This window comes from Microcebus murinus, chromosome 12 (genome assembly GCF_040939455.1).
Source record: "Microcebus murinus isolate Inina chromosome 12, M.murinus_Inina_mat1.0, whole genome shotgun sequence".
Classification (NCBI taxonomy): domain Eukaryota; kingdom Metazoa; phylum Chordata; class Mammalia; order Primates; family Cheirogaleidae; genus Microcebus; species Microcebus murinus.
Window position 1 is genome coordinate 3,027,670 of NC_134115.1, and position 19,952 is coordinate 3,047,621.

General features: G+C 44.0%; 1 protein-coding gene across 5 annotated transcripts in view; it reads left to right on the forward strand.

The window, feature by feature from the left end:
- The window catches only part of AUH (AU RNA binding methylglutaconyl-CoA hydratase), a 167,510-nt gene extending 157,755 nt beyond the window's left edge, over positions 1-9,755 (forward strand). For all 5 annotated transcript variants that reach the window (XM_076008455.1, XM_012773832.2, XM_012773833.2 and 2 more), the window contains 4 exons: positions 3,540-3,727; positions 6,776-6,826; positions 7,954-8,001; positions 9,146-9,755. In XM_076008455.1, coding sequence (XP_075864570.1) covers positions 3,540-3,727; positions 6,776-6,826; positions 7,954-8,001; positions 9,146-9,223 — 365 coding nt within the window. In that variant the 3' untranslated portion in view covers positions 9,224-9,755. The remainder of the gene's footprint in view (positions 1-3,539; positions 3,728-6,775; positions 6,827-7,953; positions 8,002-9,145) is intronic.
- The last annotated feature ends 10,197 nt before the right edge of the window (positions 9,756-19,952 follow it).

The window sequence follows — 19,952 nt, forward strand, 5'->3', positions numbered from 1 at the left end:
TACTTCTGGGTATATACCCCCCAAAATTTGAAAGCTTGGTCTTGAAGAGATATTCGCACATCCATATATTCATAGCTGCATCATTCACAATAGCCAAAAGGTGGAAGCAACCCAAGTGTCCATGGGTGGATGAGTGGGTAGACAAGATGTGGTCTGTATGTACAGTGCAATGTTACTCAGCCTCAAACTGGCGTGCATTTCTGACGTGCTCAGCACGGCTGAACCTTGAGGATGTTATAATTGACATTTTAGACAGTCACAAAAAGATAAATACTGTGTAGTTTTATTTATCAGATGTACTTGAATAGATGGCTTGTGAGGTTACCCCAAAATGCCAAGTCACTGCATGCAGTGAGCCAAGTTGAGGGGTTTTCTTGGGGTTCTGCGATGCGTTGCTTCCATGGATCAGAAAGCTCTCTTCAGCACACGCCTCGAGCCCTGCAGTCCCCACGCCCTGTCCGGGGCCTGGCTCCGGTCCTCAGCGCGCCAGGAGCCACCAGGAACCAGGCCGCACAGCAGGAGGCGAGCGGGGGAGCCCCACCTGCACCCACAGCCGCTCCCCACCGTGCATGTCACCACCCGTGCCGGCCTGTCAGATCACAGCAAGCCCTCATGGTAGCCCAACCCCCGCTGCGGACTGCACACTCGGGGCTCAGGCTGCGCTCCGTGAGGACCCAGCACCTGATGGTCCCAGCAGGAGCCGCCGTGGCGGCGCCTCCCCACGCCCCTGTCCGTGGAAGAACTGCCTTCCGCAGACGGGGTCCCTGGTGTCACCAAGGCTGGGCACTGCTGTTCTAGCCACACCCAGTCCCCCAGCAGTCTCGTGTCCGACATCCAGTTGATGGGGCAGGAGCGTCCAGCTACATGGCATTCGGCTCCAGGAAAGTGGATCTGTTTTGTAATTTTGGTAACCACCTCCTTGACCATTACTTCACTAAGTTTTTGTAAAATGCTCATTCCTGAAGAGTGATACTATAAATGGAATGACACGACCAATGAATGTGGGCTTCACGTACTTGCAGAATGTTTCAGTTGAATAAAAAGTATGACATTAACAATGTGTATTACGTTTGTTAATTTTGACAAACCTAAATTGAACTTTCCACAGAACACAAAAGAACCATTTCTTAATGTTGTGCTTATCTTGAATACTATACCCGTTAAGTTCTTCAGTCTGTGATACCAAAGTTCTCGTCAGCTATACGAGTAAATAGAGTTATCGGGTTATATTTGTATTTGTGTTCTAATCAGCTGCCACTGGAAACACCCCAAATAACTTGTCTTTCTATGCAGCTTGTCCCATAATTTCTCAGACCTATCTTTACTACACTGAGCAATGTCATTGTTTACAGTTAAATTTGCCAGTGCTTTATTCTTTTCAGACACATTTTCTCCTGTGTCAAGTACATGCTCTTATAAACTCAGCAATCTATAACTGCTTGGGCAGTTTAAATACTTAATAGTAACTGCAGTTTATAGAGGCATTACTCATTGTATTTAATCTCTATTGAAAATATCAGTCCTTTTAAAATTCACTGAATTTTTTTGTTTTTCTATTAATACTACCCATATTTTCTATTAGTAAATACTATTCATCCTTAATATGGTTTGCTTAATAGCATTTTAAACTGTTCTTGCAACTCAGGCACACTCTGCTAAATATGTAGGAATATACTTCATTACTGAAGGGAAAGATGCCTTCTTAAAATTTGTGATCTTTATTTTTTCCCACTTGTCATAGATCTGTGAACAAAAAATGATTTCACTTTTCTTTTTTTTTTTTTTTTTTTTTTTTGAGACAGAGTCTTGCTTTGTTGCTCAGGCTAGAGTGAGTGTCATGGCGTCAGCCTCGCTCACAGCAACCTCAATGCTGGGCTCAAGCAATCCTCCTGCCTCAGCCTCTCAAGTGGCTGGGACTACAGGCATGCGCCACCATGCCCGGCTAATTTTTTCTGTATATATATTAGTTGGCCAATTAATTTCTTTCTATTTAAAGTAGAGATGGGGTCTCACTCTTGGCTCAAGCTGTTTTCAAACTCCTGACCTGGAGCAATCCACCCGCCTTGGCCTCCCAGAGTGCTAGGATTACAGGCTTGAGCCACCGTGCCCGGCCGGGTTTTCTTTTAAAGGAAAGAATTTGTCGAACTGTAGTATTGCAGTAACTGTGGTGGAGGCTGGGGGGCTCTAGCAGTCCGTCTAAAAGGCACAGTGGCACTTGACTTCCAGCTGGAAATTGGTTTTTGGATAAAAGCACCCACCCAATTTTAAGTGTTGGTAACTAATGCGGAAAGAAGTGTAAACCTTGTAGGCTGGTGTGGACGGTGCACTGTCAGCTTGCCTTTCTCCTCGGACACCTAGCAGCTGGTCGTCGCTCTGCCTCTTGGCCACATGTGCCCTGGTCAGTCCAGCAGCCTTCGTTTTAGGGTAAGATTTAGATAAATCCCAATGTCGCAGCTGTTTTCATATCTGTATTGGTAGAAATTGAGGTTAGGCTTTTACTACCTTTCTATTTAATGAGATTAGAAGATACCGTAGTGAATAGGTAAATGGATCTAGTGATTTAGGCAGTCTTCAACAAAACAAGTATCTTTTGCTACGTAGCTGTTCTGACCTAAGTTTACCCTAATTCACGCTAATACACCACTGTGTCCCCTTGGAGTTGAAGAGTTGATCAACTCCCAAAGCCACTAAAGTAGTAAGTGGCAAAGTCAAAAGCAAATGCATGGCTCTGCCTCTATGTTGAGTGGATTTTCCCCAACAGCGGGACGGAGGGCATGTTTGTGTATGAGACAGTATCTTCAAAAGAGCAGAAACTGATGGAGATGATTAGGAATTGCACTGAGAAAATGAACACTACCAGGACAGAGCCTATTTTCATGACTAATTGTCTGATTTTATTTTTTAGTTTAATAAAAATTTATTAATAAATATTAACAAAAATTTTATTTAACTAAAATTACAGTTCACTCACCATAAAGGATTCTTTAATAGGATATGAGTTGAATTTCTCAGAATTTGTTAAGTTTTGTCTGAGTTGAAAGAACAATGCTCGGCTTGGTGGAAGCAGCATTTCTGGCGAATGGCGTAATGGGTGGCGCCGTTGCTCGTCCTCTGCCATCGCCGTCTGGTCAGGGCGAGGCGACGGCTGTGGGTTCGGGGAGGCGCCAGCTGTGCTGCAGGTCATGATAATCCGTGTCAAATCACTTAGTGATGTGAGATTCTCAAGTGCTTTTTTGGTGTTACTGATTTTATAAATGAATTAAGAAATGAGATTCTGTTTTAAAGTAGTTTTCCAGCTACTTTTTTTTTTTTGGAAACTGTCTCACTCTGTCACCCAGGCCAGAGTACAGTGGCCTGTTCACAGCTCACTGCAGCCTCAAACTCCTGGGCTCAAGTGATCTCCTGCCTCAGCTACTTATTTTGACATAGAAACTTCTGGCCCTTGTTTATTTTTGTGCATGAAGAAACTAAACACTGACGTGTTAAAACTAAAAGTTTTCCAATCATCGCCTGCCTTTTCTCTCTCACTCGCCCCTCAGGGGGCACACAGCGGTTGCCACGTGCCATTGGAATGTCCTTGGCCAAGGAGCTCATCTTCTCTGCTCGAGTCCTCGATGGCCAAGAAGCCAAAGGAGTGGGCTTGGTCAGCCACGTGCTGGAGCAGAACCAGGAGGGGGATGCCGCCTACAGGAAGGCCCTGGACCTGGCAAGAGAGTTTTTACCTCAGGTATTTCTAACTGGAGTTCCTTTTTTCTCATTTTAAATAACTTAAAACATGTTGACTAAAATAACAGTTATCTGGAATACCTGAGACGGCCTGGGCTTGCTTTCAAGTAAAAGGGTGTGTACGACCTGCAAAACTAGAAACGTTAATACTAGACAAACGTGAGATCCTGCAGATTCAAATCAAGATTTGAAAATACCTGAGGGACATGCTGTATCCACGCTTTGGTCACGTATCGCTTGAACAGTGCTTGTCCCGTGTGGCACAACTTCCTACCGAATCGTTTTAATTCATTTACCAACTGAGTGTGCTAACCTAAGCTGTACCCATGGGCAGGAAGAATGGTGGGTGACTGTCACACTTGGCCACCCCTAAGTCAAAACACTTTGAAATACACTCTTTTCTGATAAGTAAGGGACCACAGTCTGTTGTGCCAAAGTGGGCTTTCGTTGCGATGACTTCATTTGAGATGACCTGCTTGTAGAGCAGCAGTTGTTTGTCTTGCTCTGTGTGTGTGTGTGTGTGTGTGTGTGTGTGTGTGTGTGTGTGTGTGTGTGGTGCTGTAGGTGCTGTTTTAACTCCTCTGTACTTTCTCACAAATACACTTTCAAAATCTGGAACGTATAACACATTTATTCCAGTGTAACTGTCCTGGTGAGTAATGTTAGTGACTGTGCATTGACAGTCCTGTTCCAAGGGATCCTTTGTTCTGTCTCTCTCATGTATTTTTCATATATCCCTTTTGAAATTGCAGATTAAAGAAGTTTAACTTAAGAGGAAGAGGCTTTTGCTACATAAGCAGTTAGTGATATCTCTTTATCCCTAATGGAGTTTGTTTTATAACGCCTTAACCATTTCTGGAGTCCACATAATGTTTCCTCCAACTCAGGATCACTTAACTCAAACAGGGTTCGTAATCTCTGTTGGGGCCATGGATCCCTTTGGAAAGGTCATAAAATCTATCTCCAAAAAAACACATACACCTCCCACACGAACGCTGTCCCCGGCGACCCGCCTGTGATCCCCTGGACAGCGGCGCCACCACGGCCCTGCCCTGCGGCACCGTCCTCCCCGCCGCGGGGCGTGGAGCTGCCTTCCGGCACGTGGCCGGCCTCGGCCCAGCTCTGCGCGAGCTTCTGTCACCCTCCGGCCTCTGAGAACACCCCTGGTTAACATAACAATCTTTCTCCAGGCCAGACAAATGTGTAAGGAGACACTGGGTGCTCCAGAAAATGTATGGCTGTAAAACTGTATGCACAAGTTATCAAATGATGCTTGAGTGGAATGATCTTTATTTGTACATTTGTTACTTTGTTATTGAATGGTTACTCTTCCAAATAATCAGAAAGCTGCTGTAAAAGCAGTATTTTGGGGTGATATCTGTATTATATGTTACTCCACTTCCCTGAGAAAAAAGACTTGTCAGGAAGAAGAGGCATTGGTTTTATGTTTTAAAGTAATTAAATCGAGTGTTATCTCTAATAGCATTTAAAATTTTCCTATTTTTTCCCATGGTTTTCTAAGTTTTGCTTCACAAAGTGTGGTCTGTGGACCGGCCGTCTGGCATTTCCTGGGAGCCTGTCAGACACGCAGGGTCCCAGGCCCGCCCCAGCCCCAGACACATGGGACCCGCTGCCCGGCCAGCATGGTGCCAACGGGCATCTGGCATCATGTGGCCTGGGCGTGGCAGGCTCCTCATTCTGGTCACGGCAGTGAAAATGGAAAGATTCTCCTGGAGAGGGACACACTGTTTTTTAAAAATAGGCTTATGCTCATGAAAATAACTGGCACTAGTACGTGCCACACGTGCAAATCACATTTGGAAGAATTATGACTAAGATACTTGTCTAAATACTAGAGCCTTGGAAAACTGTGGCGTCTGAGAAAGAGTAAGCATGTGACTTAGATTTTAGATGGGTCAAATTTTGATAATAGGAAAAAATTTTGATAATAGGAAAAAATGACATTTTCATATATTCACCCATTTCTCTATTCACTTATTAGAGTTCTTTGTTGTGCCTGTTATTTATAGCCTACCTTGTATTTTCATTCAAAAGACCATTCAATCCAAAATAAGCTGTTGAATTCACATCCGTCACTCATTAGGGATTTAAAACGTCAAACAACTAAGTTCCATCGGGGGGTTGTGCTTTTCTATAGGGCAGTTTGGTAAGGCAGTTTCGTAAGGCAGTTTGGTAAGGTAGTTTGGCTTCTCCAAGACACAAGTCACGTTTCCATCTCACACTGGATATCCGGTTCTCCCCTCTGACCCTCACGCACGCTGAAGACTCGCGCAGACTTCGTGTTTGTTGTGCTGCGGAGCACTGCCGAGAGGACTCCTCTTAATCAATCCTCCGTCATTGCGTTTGGTTACGAATGGTCATGGAGAAAAGAGGAAGCAGCAGCGTCTGAAATAGATGGTGTCTGAGCCGCAGCTTGATCCACAGCGACGGCCTGGGCTCTTGTCCTACCCCTTACTGGTGTGGTATGAGCCAAAGCCTACCTCCTTTTCTTCCCCTACTTGACTTCTGGGGCAGGTCGCTGGAAAGTAGCAAGCCTGAAAGCGGACATGCATGGCCTGCCAGCCATCGAGGGAGCGGAGTTTGCGGTGTGACAGAATCTGTGAATCTGGATAACTTGACGCCACCCGCTTGTTGTGACTGCTGTTTAATTAAAACCTTGCCAGTGAGCACGCATGTGCACAGAGGGAAGCAAAACTCAGTGGCAGTCAAGCAGGGGGGAGGAGGGGCTGGGTGAAAAACTACCTGATGGGTACAGTGAACACTATCTGGGTGATGGGCACACTTACAGCCCTGACCCAAGCATAACAAAAGCAGTCCATGTAGCCAAAAACATGTGTACCCTTGTAATATTTTGAAATAAAAAATAATCTTGTAAGGCTGAGAGAAGAAACCTTCCATCTAGTGTCACACAACTATTATTGGCTGTGCCGTGAATTCAGCAATAGGAACTTCTGAATTTTACTGAGATTTACAAGAGAATTTGCATAAATAGTAATTAAAGTCTGTGTTTCTTTATTTTGAATTTTAGGGACCTGTTGCAATGAGAGTGGCAAAATTAGCAATTAATCAAGGGATGGAGGTAAGTTCCTTAGTATTTAAGTTTATTTTTGGAATGGATAGTGGAGATTTAATTTACATGAACATGTTTAGACATCTACGCTATTTTTTAATGTTCGAAAATAGAGCTGTTAGAATGCTGTTATTACTGAAAGCTGCCAAGCTTTCTTTTAGCGATGTCATTCATTCTTCTTAGGGTTGTTGCCCATATCTGCCCATGCCTTGCAGCTTGTGACATACTTGTTATTTTTCCTATTGAGTTAATGGGAAAAATTTCCTGATAGTTTATTGCCTGATAGTTCATAGAAAATCAAAAAAAGGGGGGCACATTCTGTGTGTTCTTACCATCAGTATCATATTATACATAACATTCCAAGGAGAACTCCTAGCTCAAAACTGAGTCTAGCTCTCTCCATCTTTCATGTCTCAATGTGCTTTCTGCAGGGAAACATAAACAGAGCTGAATCTTCAGGGCATCCTGAGGTTACCCCAGGAGATGACTCCAAAAGAGTGAAGGCCCAGGGGCAGAGGAAGGGTGTGGTACACGCACCCTTTCACTTTGGGCTTTTAGTTACAGCTGTTACATTTTGGTTAAATTATGGGTGTTTTGAAGAAAAGTGCATCTTTCTTGCAGACTGCTACTGTATCTTCCTGGGCTTCATAGGTGCAAAAAGAGATTGAATTTATTAGCTATAAATGTAGTTTTGTAAATTTGCAAAGTATTTGATTGCCTTATTTAGTAGCAGCAATACTAATAGCAAACACCTTATGTAGCCATTACTATGTACCAAGTTTTTTACATGTGTGTGTGTGTGTGTGTTTTATAAATGCTTCACCTGGATTAACTCACTTGCTATTCACAGCACCTCATCTGGTGAGCGTTATAATAGGCCTTCGTTCAGACGTGCCTTTCTGAAACACAAAGAGGTTAAATAACTTTCCCAAGGTTACAGAGCTCTGAAGTGGAGGAGCCAGGATTTAAACCCAGGTAGCCTGGTTCTAAGTCTCTCATGTTGGTCATACTAGTGATTTACTTACATCAAAGGAATCTGTGCTTTTGGGATAGGGCTATTCAGTTTAACTTTATAGTAAATATACCATATTTTAAAAAGTTATTTCTACTGAAATGAATTGTGCTTTTATCCCCAGGTCGATTTAGTGACAGGGTTGGCCATAGAAGAAGCTTGTTATGCTCAGGTATGTAACACAGCGACAAAGTCAGCGAGGACGCACCCTTACAGATTGTGCTTACCTTCTGTGCACTTCAGATGAATTGTGCGTCACTGGGCAAGCTTACCCCCATGCCCATTCCAGCACTTACAGGGAGGGCGGCAATAGTTGTTTCTGCTATTTGACTGTTATCAGCTCTTATGATTGATTCTGTCCCACCAACGGAATGGCTTTGTCTACGTAATTGAGGAAACTCTTAGAATAGCTACATCAGTACTGTTCGCGCTGTAGCTGTCTCTCTAGGCTTATCCTGTCTTTTGGTGGTGTGGATGTGGTATCTACCCAAATGAGTTGGAAACACGTCCACATAGAAACTTGCACACCAAGCTTTATTCATAATTGCCAAAACTTGGAAGCGACCAAGATATCCTTTAGTAGGTGACACAGTAAACTGCGGTACATATATCCAGTGGAATATCATTCAGTGATAAAAAGATATACACTGTCAAGCCACAAAAATATGAAGGAGCCTTTAGTGCCTATTGCTTAGTGAATGAATTGAATCTGAAAAGGGCTACATGCAATATGATTCCAATTCATTGACACTCTGGAAAAGACAAAACTGTTTTGGGGGAGGGTCAGGGATGAAAGGTGGCACACAGGGATATTGAGGGCAGTGAAGCCTGTTCTGTGATGCTGTCATGGTGAATGCATGACATTATGCATTTGTCAAAGCCCACGGAACATACAACATGGAGAGTGAACACTAATGAAGTGAGCTCTAATGGGTACTGTGGACTTTAGTTAATAATAATGTGTCTGTATTAGTTCATCCCTTGTAACAAATGTACCACACAAATGCAAGAAGTTAATAATAGGGGAAACTGGAACACAGTTTGAGGGAGTATATATGGGAACTCTACATTCTGCTCAATTTTTTAATAAATCTAAATTGCTCTTAAAAATAGTCTTAATTTTTTAAAAGTATATTTGAAATGAAAAAACATTTGGTATAAAATGGTCAATTTGGTTATACAATTAGAATTGTTTAAGTGATTAGTAGATGTCAAAATTTTTAGAATGCTTCTAAGTAGTTTTCTTGGATAATACTTGATAAACTTTTACAATTGTTTTTAAATTTTTAATATATGTAATATTTTGTTTTTCTTAGATCATTCCAACGAAAGACAGGCTTGAAGGTCTTCTTGCTTTTAAAGAGAAAAGGCCCCCTCGCTATAAAGGAGAATAGAAGGGACAGAAATGCTTCAAATGCCAATGTAATAAATGTGCTTCTGGAAATTTCTTTCAGAACCACTATATGCCTCAGCACATGGAGTTTCAGTGACGAAAGTGAAGAGTGAATGATTCATATAGTGTATTAAACATCTGGAATGACCCATATGTACTTCCTTCAAATGTGGAAATGTCATAGCCATTCAGATTTGTGAAGTAGTAGTGTATATTGTCAAAAACTGATTCAGAATTAGGTATACATTTTTAAATACTTCCTGCATATGAGGCTTTTCGTTCTTATTTTTTTAATGTGAATAATTTATATATTGCACACTCTAGGAATAATATTGATTGTATGTCTACTGTGCTGCATTAAGAAAATAAAATTATTTCTATATACCAAAAATGTGAAGTTATACCAAATAAAGTTTTTAATTGATTATATACATATGAACAAATACATATACATAAATCTCAGCCTGAAAAATGAATTGATAGCTATTCTGAGTGAAAATTACCTAATATAAATAAAATTAGTGAAAAGAAAACTTGGGAATTTTTCTCTTACCCCTTCCTTTTTGAATTGACTAAATCATTGCATGTTGGATTTTGGAAGAAACGACCATTTCTTGCTGATTCTATTGGGGGACCTCTTTCCGTAGTCCTGTAGTGCGGTACTGAAGGTGAAGAATTAATCCAGTCAGAGACTGTGGAGCTTATGAAGCCAGGGGAGGCCTGGTGCTGCTGTGCTTCCCAGACCTCCTGGCAGCCAGCGTTGGCTGTGGCTGAGGAAGGTCAGGCCCTTCACAAAGGAGGAAAGGAGACGTGCAGCCAGGGCGGGGCGTGGAAATGGCTGCGGTCGGGGTTAAGAGTAAGGTGGAAGCTTCTCTGCTTCCTTACCCCCACCTACTTGCATCTGATTTCTGTATGGGAAGGAGCTGGACTCCCCTCCTCACACACACATCAGCCTTCCTGGTAGGTACCAGGCCAGGCAAAGCAACTATAAATGGAGGCGGGGGCAGCCATAGGTAAAAGGTGTGTGGGAAATCAGGAACTGTAGAATTCACTGAAAAAGTAAAGAGAACATTATGATGTTCTGAAATAACTTGAGATAGCTTCAGTTTCCATTCATTCTATCAAAGTGAGCTGCCTTCTGAGCGTGCACCTGGGGCCCAGTCTGGCAGTGCTGGGGACAGGGCAGCCCTTGGGGTGCCCCACTGCGCCCCAACACTCTGCAGCCTGCTTCCCGCAGTGCAGTCCACGCGCAGCCCGAAGGCACCCCCTTGCAGATTGCGGCGCGCTGGACAGCTGCCTGTTTTACCGTGGGTTTATGTCCTCATCACAGTAATTTCATTGCTGTTTGAAAAAATTTAGACTTGTAATTTTTAAAATCTTGAAACTTTTTTAATTTGGGAATTTGAACTCAACCTCTCTTCTGAAATTCTCAAATGAGGCAATCGTGGACTGGCCGTCAGCTGGGGTTTGTCCCGACACAGGGGGGCACGAGGAGGGCGCCCCAGCTTTCTTCCTCGCCTCAGGTGCTGAGCCCAGGGCGGATGAGTGTGATGTGAGGGCCGGTGCAGTCCACGCCGGGCTCTCCGGAGGCTGGCGCCCTGCTCCCCAGCGCCGCAGCCGGCTGTCGTGTCCTGCCTGGTGATCTGCACGTAAAGTGCTGGCGCTTGTTTCCCTAGGCCGCTAAAGGGCCAGGGCCATTTTGTCCTGTCCTGGCATGCCAAATGCTACTTCCTTTTTAACTGAGAAGAAAATAATTATGTTAAAAGGAAAAAAAAATTGAGAATGTGCTAAATGATCTCTCTCTTAACATGGATTCATAGTCCGGTCTGCTGTCACTGAATGAACACCATTTAATTTCCTTACAAGTTTTGATTAAGTCGCTGGAGTGTACCCGAACACAAAGCCCGCAGCGATTTCAAATGTTGCAGACTTCACACACAGCACAAGAAGCGCTTCCAGTTCTCTGTGTCAGCGTTGCCTTTCTCTTGATTTCTGTTCAGCAGAGCAGTCTTTCTGAGGAGCCGTCTCCCTACTCCCCAGATCAAGCAGCCGGCCGGTGCCCTGACAGGGCCATGCCACCAGGAAGGCCCCTCCCTCCTCGCGCCCGCGGTGCCTGCTGCAGCTGGGGCCGCAGGGGTGCGTCCTCGCGGCCGATTAGCTCGCAGCCGGCTCACAGAGGGAGGATGCTGGGCAAGCATGGCGTCATTCCGAGGGTGAAAGCCAGCTAACGAGGGAAGAACAGTTTGTTTCATCTCAGAGCATGAGGCCTGATTCTGAAGTAATTTAATGCTGATTACTTTATAACTTATCTATAAAAGGAAAAGAAGTCTCTAAGTTACTGAAGTTCTGAGGCAAGAGAAGTGTTCTAATAATGACCAAAATAAGAGTCAGATGTTCTGTGATTAGAGCATCATTTCAAGTCCGGGTTGGTTTCGGTAATAATGGGTCTGGTTCTCCCATCAATCACGTCGTCGTTTTTTGTTCTCTTCTAGCGATCAGAGAACTAGCTTGTCACAGGGTTACCTTTCTAGCAGCCTTAGAAGAGAGCCTTGTGTGGGCCCAAGTCTCGGAGCGTCAGTGCGGAATGTCTTCGTCGGGCTTGTCGTGGCTGGCCACTGACCCTTTTCCTCACGTGACGGTAACTTCCACTTTTAGTGATATGCTGTATATTGCTCTTGGTTTGGGGTCCAAAGATACTGGCAGGCAGACATTTTAAAATAGTTAATCATGCCATTATTTATCTACCAACCCAGTTAAATACTAATATATATGTATGTCACTATATAAAGTGTATTGAACTTTATCAAAATAGCAGTTGGGCCAGACACGGTGGCTCACACCTGTAATCCCAGCACTCTGGGAGGCCAAGGTGGGAGGATTGCTTGAGGTCAAGAGTTCGAGACCAGCCTGAGCAAGAGCGAGACCCCATCTCTACTAAAAATAGAAAAAACTAGCCGTGCACAGTGGACATGCCTGTAGTCCCAGCTACTTGGGAGGCTGAGGCGGGAGGACGGCCCAAGCCCAGGAGTTGCAGTGAGCTATGATGATGTCACAGCACTCTAGCCCCGGCCACACAGTGAGACTCTGTCTCAAAAAAAAAAATCCAATAAACATTTTCTCATATTAAAGAATAACTATATGCGGTATACATTTTTACAAAATACATAATACATATAGCATTTTAAAGTTCTTAGTAGCTAATATTTTGGCAACATAAAATAAGAGCCATGTTTCTGCACAGATGAAGCAGGACACAGACTGTAATTTGGGGGGGAGGGCACCAGCCCTCTGCTCGAGATGGGTCTGTGTGTCTCAGGCCCCACAGCCGCCGTTTCGAATGCCGCCCTGTGGATTTCCACCGTCCTCCTCTCGGGCACCTTCGCAGTCCAGCCGCCCTGGAGGGAAAGCGCCTGGCGAGCGACCTGGACCACTGGGGCCGACCGGAAACAGGGTGCCAAGGGCAGGCCAAGAGGCCACCCCGTGGAATTCAGGACCAGCCCGGGCCTCCGCGGGCTGCCAGGCGGCAGAGTGAGCGCGCGGACCGGCGTGCCAGCCCTTTCCAAGTCCTAACGCAGGAAACAGTGCCGCGATGTGTTTTGATTTAAAGGAACATTCAAACACTGCGGGAATGAGATGAGCGATAAGGCCTGTGTGTTGTCGTGACAGTCATTACTAACGTTTGCGGAGCCCTTAATACCGGCCAGTGCCTCACGGAGTCCCACTCCCGCGTCGCTGCCTCCAAGAGGACGGGCACCAGGGTTCCTCCCTGGCACAGGAGGGGCAGGGCGTGGTGGAGGCGGGGGTTGAACCTAGAGCCACCCACCTTTTTGTCACTGTTGAGCTTGAAAACAACCAAAGCGCGAGGGCAAAGACTGCTGACGGGCGCGTTTTCGTCAGCCTGGAGGGAGTCGCATGCTTTCCCCTTTGCCCTGTTTTGATTGACCTTCTTGTGACTTGGAAAGAGATGAAAAGTGTGCTTAGCCAGTGACCTGGTGACACAGGCAGGCAGTGTGCGGATCAGAGCTCAGGCCCACTAGGCACCTCCCCTGCATGTACACATTTTCACATCTAACATGCAACAAAAGCCTTATGAGATGGGTTTGTCAGTTTATGGCTTAAAAGACGGAGCAGCAGGACTCGTACCGGGCATTCCGTGTTCCTGGCGTTTACTGACCTCACTGTCAAGCACAGGGAGCCGTCTGGGCGACGGAATCACGCATGGAGTCTGTCGAGAGGCTGGCAGCGATCAGCGTGGGGCGCTGCAGCTCGGCTCCCCTAAACCCAGCTCCCGGGAGTGTAGCTCTGAGGACTGGTGTGATAGCAGGACTTACCAGGAAGGGGCACGGGGAGCTCCATCTGGGTCAAGAGCACCCCAGGGGTTCTTAGGGGAGGGGGACAGGTGTGTCATTGTTCTGCCCTGGTCAGTCTCCAGGAGTACTGTGTCCAGTTCTCAGCTTCGTAACTTCAGGTGGCCATGGATTCGTTCTCATTTTCCAGAAAGCACTTGCAAGTCTTTGGCCAAGTTCCGGCTCTACCGAACCAGCCATGAGGCCATGGGCGAAGCAGCTCATCCGCTCCAGCGTGCCTTAACACCAGTCTGGGGCTGTAAGGGAACCCAGCCAATGCCATGAGCACTGCAGGGGCCCACTCGGATGTGGTCAACGTGAAATGACTTTATAATTTGTAAAATCTTACACACAGGTGGTGGCGGTGTTCTGTTCGTTTCCGAGCAGACCAGCTGGGACAGGGAGGTGGTTCTCATGACTGGGGCCGCTTCAGGGGCAGGTACAAGTGCGTGGAGTGCTCACCCTGGAAAAGAGAGGCCCAGGGAGACATGGCAGCGCCTCCAGCGGCTCTGGGGTTAGAAGTGGGGTTTTCGGAGGCTGCACTGGTGGGAGGAAGCCACGCAGGACCCTGCGGCGTCTGCTCGCCGCTCTGCAGTCGGCCAGAGACACCTGCGCCCAGGACGAGGTCCACAAGCCGCCCCTGGAGTGTGGGAGCAGAAAGCGGCCCTCGGGACAGGCCCGGGATGGGCCGCGAAGGGGCGGGCGAGGGGACAGCTCTTGCCCCGTGGCGGGCCGTGTCTGCGAGGCGTGAGCGGTTAGCGTCCCTCTAGCAGGGCGCAGGGCACAACTTGGCAGGGGTGAAATGTGGGGTCTCCTTACAAAGCTGGTGACTGGAGGTTTGGGTCTTAAGAGACAAAGAAAACAAGTATCTGTCTAGTTAACTCTTTCTGCCCTTGGGATAATTCAGTTTAAGGAGTTCTAGTTTCTTTACTATTATAAGAAAAATTGTTATCGTGCTTGAATGCCATGTTTCTAGTACCAATTTCCAATCCGGGAGTCCAGGGTAGAACATTAGCCTGAGAAAAGCAACCACTTCTCGTCACTGTTGGCTCTCACGTGGCTGACCAGCCGCCACCCCCTTCAGAGAGGAGGTGACAGGACCCCAGCCCCTGTGCGCTGCGGTCAGGCCAGGATCGGGGCAGCTTCCTACCTGGGCTTCAGCTCACTTCCACGCCATGCTGCCAAGGTGCCTTTAAATGGTTCGGTCTCCTAAAGCATTTTAAACAAGAAAACACTGACATGTGGAATGTCCTCTGAACGCAGTCTTTCACGAACCCATCGCACAGAGTCCGTGCCCACACCTTGGAGAGAAATGGTAAAATCACCATGTCATCAAGTTGCAGCTTAGGGACCACATAGTTTTAGTGGGGTTGTTGTTCACAGAAAAAGGCTTCAGAGAAATTTGAGAATTGGCAAGTGCACTTTCTTGACCTTTTTAAAAATAGTCTGAGTCACTTTCACTTTGAGCCTCCAAACTGTGCTGAATGACTCCTTTGTGCAATTTACAGAAAGTGAAGAACTGTTTGGCAGGCGAGATAAGTTCAAATTCCTAATATCCTCTCCTGCATTGAGTAACATTTCTTCTGGGTTCTGAAACACATTTTTTACGATGCTTAGAACTTGCTTGAATATGACCACAATTTTAGTGCTTTAAAAATATAAGTAAGAAATGTGTGATGTGCAGTAAGAGACAGGAAATGACAGCCCACATCTGACTTGGTGGAAAGAAATTCTAATTATTGGACAGATGTGATTGAAATATTTATTCTTAATACCTGTCAGTGGCTCTGTTGGGAGCTTGCTTAGCCTCAGTATGGGAGTGCACATAATATTGAAAAGCTGCTTTCTTTTCCTCTGGTCTTTGTGGGAGTATGCAGTGTGACTTGTGATTGTTAAACCACTTTTCTAAAAACACTGACGGAAGATGTTTTATGCGGGCCCATCCATGGTGCCTGGAACTTCTCAGTTCTGTGATAGGGCGCGACCTCAATGCACCTCCGCTAGGCCAGGCTTAGAATGGACTGGTCACCTCAAACTCCAAGCCCCCGTGCTTGCTGTAGCTGCCTCCACTTACAGTTTATATACACTCACATATGCTTCCTGTGCATTAAAAATGTTTGCATGTGTACATAAGGAGAGGTATGTTGAATTTCCTGAAAAACTTGACAGACCTGACATTTTTAACTGTGTTCACTTTCCCCCAGGGATAAGCTAGTCTTCAAAAGTAAACACGATGAATGACGCAGGGGTTGTGGCGTCAGAAAAAAGAGCTGGGTCTCAGCTCTTTGAAAGAGCTGACAGAAATAACCCCACAAATATAAGGGTTTCTCCCTAAACTCTCAATCTGACTGCATTGATCTCCTGTCCGTCTGCATGCCAGCGCCACAGTGTCTTGCTCACTGTAGCTTTGTAACAAGTTCTGAAACTAGAAAATGTAAGTCTGTCACCTTTCTCAAGATCATCTTGGCAGTTCTGCTTCCCTGGCGTTTCCACGGGAATCGTAGGATGAGCTTGTTGATTTCTGCCCCTGAAAAAGGCACCTAGGATTTCAAAAGGCGTTGTTGAATCTGTAGATCAATCTGGGGATGGCTGCCCTCTTAATAATATTATCTTCCAACCGATGAACATAAGATGTTTTTCCCATTTAGTTCTTTTTTTTTTCCTTTTTCTTTTTTAGTCCTGCTTCCTAAAGTTCTTTAATTTTTTTTCAATTCTGTTTTGTAGTTGCCAGTGTATATTTTCAACTGGTTTTATTAAAGTCATTCCTGAGTATTTTATTCTTTTTGATGCTACTAGAAATGGAATAATTTTCTTAGTTTCATTTTTGGATTATTCTTTGTTAGTTCATAGATCTACAATTGGTTTTTATATCTTGATGCCTAGCAGAAGTAGTGTTCTTTCATCTGAACTACTTTATTAGTTCTGATAGTTTTTTCAGTGATTTCCTTAGGATTTTCTATGCACAAGATCATGTCATCTTTTCCAATCTGGTTGCCTTTATTTCTTTCTCTTTTGTTATTTCCCTAGCTAAAATCTTCAGTGTGATGTTGACAGAAGTAGCAAGAGTGGAATCTTGTCTGCTTCCTGAGCTTAGGGGAAAGCTTTCAGTCTTTCACTGTTACCATGTTAGTTGAGGGTTTTTTCATAGATGCCTTTATCAGGTTGAGAAAGTTCCCTTCTAGTCTTAGTTTGTTGAGTGGCTTTTGTTTTGTTTTGTTTTGTTTTGTTTTTTTAAATCATGAATGGGTGTTCGGTTTGTAAAAAATGCCTTTTCTGCACCTATTGAGATGATCGTGTGGTGTTTTTTTATTATTATTATTCTATTGGTATGTCTACTACATTGATTACTTTTAAGATATTATACCAATTTGCATTCCTGGGATGAATCCCTTAGCCATGATGTAGCCTCCTTTTTATGTTGCTGGGTGTGACTTGATAGCGTTTTGTTAAGGATTTTGGGGGTCTATGTTCTTCAGAAATATTGGTCTGTAGTTTTCTTGTGATATCTTTAATGAATTTGGGTCTCAGTATAATAATGACTTCACAGAAAGATTTAGGAAGTATTCCTTTCTCCTCTGTTGTGTAGGATTGGTGCCAATTCTACGTTAAACAGGTAGAATTCATCAGTGAAATTATGGACCTGAGCTTGTCTTTGTTGGAAATGTTTTGATTGGTAATTCTGTCCCTTTATTTGTTATAACTCTATTCAGATTTTTAATTTCTTTTTGACTCAATTTCAGTAGTTTGTTTCTTTTTTAGGATATTTTCTGTTCCATTCGTTATCTAATTTGTTCACACACAGTTGTTCAATAGTATTCCTTCATAATCCTTTCTATCTCTGTAAGGTCAAGGAAGTGTTCCCCCTTCCATTCTTTTTTTTTTAATGCAACATACAAACTTTATTGAACAAATGTAACAGGTAAAGTCAAACAGGCACTTACTTACATTAAGAGAAAAACTAACTAGAAGAAATTTTATCTTAAACACCCTATAGTAACCTACTTGCAGTTGCATGTAGCTGAGCTCTGTTGCTGTGAAGAATACAGCTCACACACAGGTATGGATGGACGATTTGTACATTTTTCAAGTATTCACCGAACACTACCTTATATGCACATATACGTTAAATTTGGGAAGGGTTTGATTGACGATCCCAGGTACACTTCATTTCTGTGGATGTTTGGACGAGGCCGTCTTAAGAGAAGAAGTCGGGTTCTGGCTCCCCAGCCGTGTGTGGCCCAGCGCGCCCCCGCCTCTCCTCCACACCTCTGCAGACGTCAGCTGGGTGTGGGTGCTTGTCTGGAAAGTTCCCTGGGCGACATGACATGCCAGCACCCGCAGTGCCCTCGGTGCTTGTCTGAGCAGCAGACCTGGGGGCCGTCCTGCGGGCGCGGCGGGGAGGAGCGCGGCCCCGCGCTCTGCAGTTCAGTGTGGCCTTCTCTCGCCCTCTTGGTCCGGCTAGCTACGGTATCAATTTTGTTGATCTTTCAAAGCACCAACTTTTTGTCATCAATTTTCTTTATGGTGTTTCTTATTCTCTATTTCATTTTTTCCATTTTGATCTTTACCCTTCATTCATACCCTTCATTCCGCTTGCTTTCAGTTTAGTTTACTCTTATTTTTCTAATTTCTTAATATGGAATGTTAGGTTCTTGATTTGAGATCTTTCTTCTGTTTAACACAGGCATTTGCAGCTGTGCATTTCCTTCTAAGCACTGCTTTAGCAGCATCCAACAAGTTCTGGTTGTTGGTAGAAAGAGTTAACATAACAGGCCTGAGTGGCCTTCCCCGGGAGGGACTGCTTGCAGGGTTGGCCCCTGGCTGGCATTTGGGAACTTAGATTTTGGGAGATTCCCACCAATCCCAGACCTGGTAAGAGTTATGCCTTAACTGTTTGTACAAACAATATGGTTTATGCTAAACCTGTGCCTTCCTTTTAGCAATGTGGAATTTGGTATTTGCCAGAGGGAGTGTGCCTACACGGCCAGCCCCCAGCCAAAACCCTGGGTTCTGAGTCTCTAGAGAGATGTTGGCAGCACTTGCTGTTGTGATTCATTGCTGGAGGAATTAAATGCATCCTGTGTGGCTCCCCTGGGAGAGGACTCCTGAGACTAGTCTCCCCCATCCTCGCCCCTGGGTCTTTTCCCTTTGCTGCTTCTACTTGGTCTCCCTTTGCTGTAATAAATCAGAGCCGGCATTTAGTACAACTGTGTGCTGAGTCCTAGGAGTCTTCCTAGCGAGTTACCGAACCTCCGACACATGTGGTTTTGTTTTCATTCATCTCAAAGTATTTTTAAATGTCCCTAGTGATATTCTTTCCTTTGATCCTTCGTTACTTTAGGTTTATATTCTTTAATTCACATACTTGTGTGTTTCTTAAATTTCCTCTTTTTATTGTTTTCAAATTTCATTCCATTGTAGTTGGAAAACGTACTTTGTATGACTTAAATCTTTTTCATTATATTGAGACTTGTTTCATGACCTCACATATGGTCTCTCTTGGAGAAGGTTCCACACGCACTTGGGAGGAATGTGTATTCTGCTGTTGTTGGAATGTTCAATAAATGTCAGTTAGGTCTAGTTGGTTTATAGTGTTATTTCATCTTTTATTGATATTTCCTTGTTGTTCTTGTGTCTAGTTCTATCAATTTTTAAAAGCGAAGTATTGAAGTAGACAACTATTATTTTTGACTTGTTTATTATTCAACAATAAAAGTCTATTATTTCTCCCTTTAATTCTGTGAATTTGTGCTTCATGTATTTTGGGGCTTTGCTGTTAGATGCATATGTGTTTATAATTATTATGTCTTCTTGATGGATTAAAACTTTTATTCTTAATGAAATAAGCTATTTTCTCTGGTAACCATTATATCTTAAAATTTATTTTGTCTAATATTAGTATAGCCACTCCAGCCCTCTTTTGGTTACTTTTTACGTAGTATATGTTTTCTATATTTTTGCTTTCAACCTATTTATGTCTTTGAATCTAAAGTGTACCTCCTGTATTGAGTCATTTTATTAATTCATTCTGCCCATTTACCTTTTGATTACAGTGTTTGACCATTTGCATTTAATGTAATTATTGAAGAGGCAGGATTTATATCTGCCATTTTGCTATTTGTTTTCTACATGAGAATTACAATTACTATCCTGACTTATAAAATCTAAGTTGGATAAAACCAACTTAATTTCAACAGCATACAAAATCTTTGCTTCTATGTAGCTTTGTATTATACTTCTCTTTCCTCTGTGCTATGATATTACTGTCACACAAATTAAATCTTTATGCATTATGAGTCCATCAGAACAGCTTTATATTGCTCTATGAGGTTGTCTTTTAATTTTGGTTTGATAAAAAGAAGTTAAAAATGAAAAACATACACT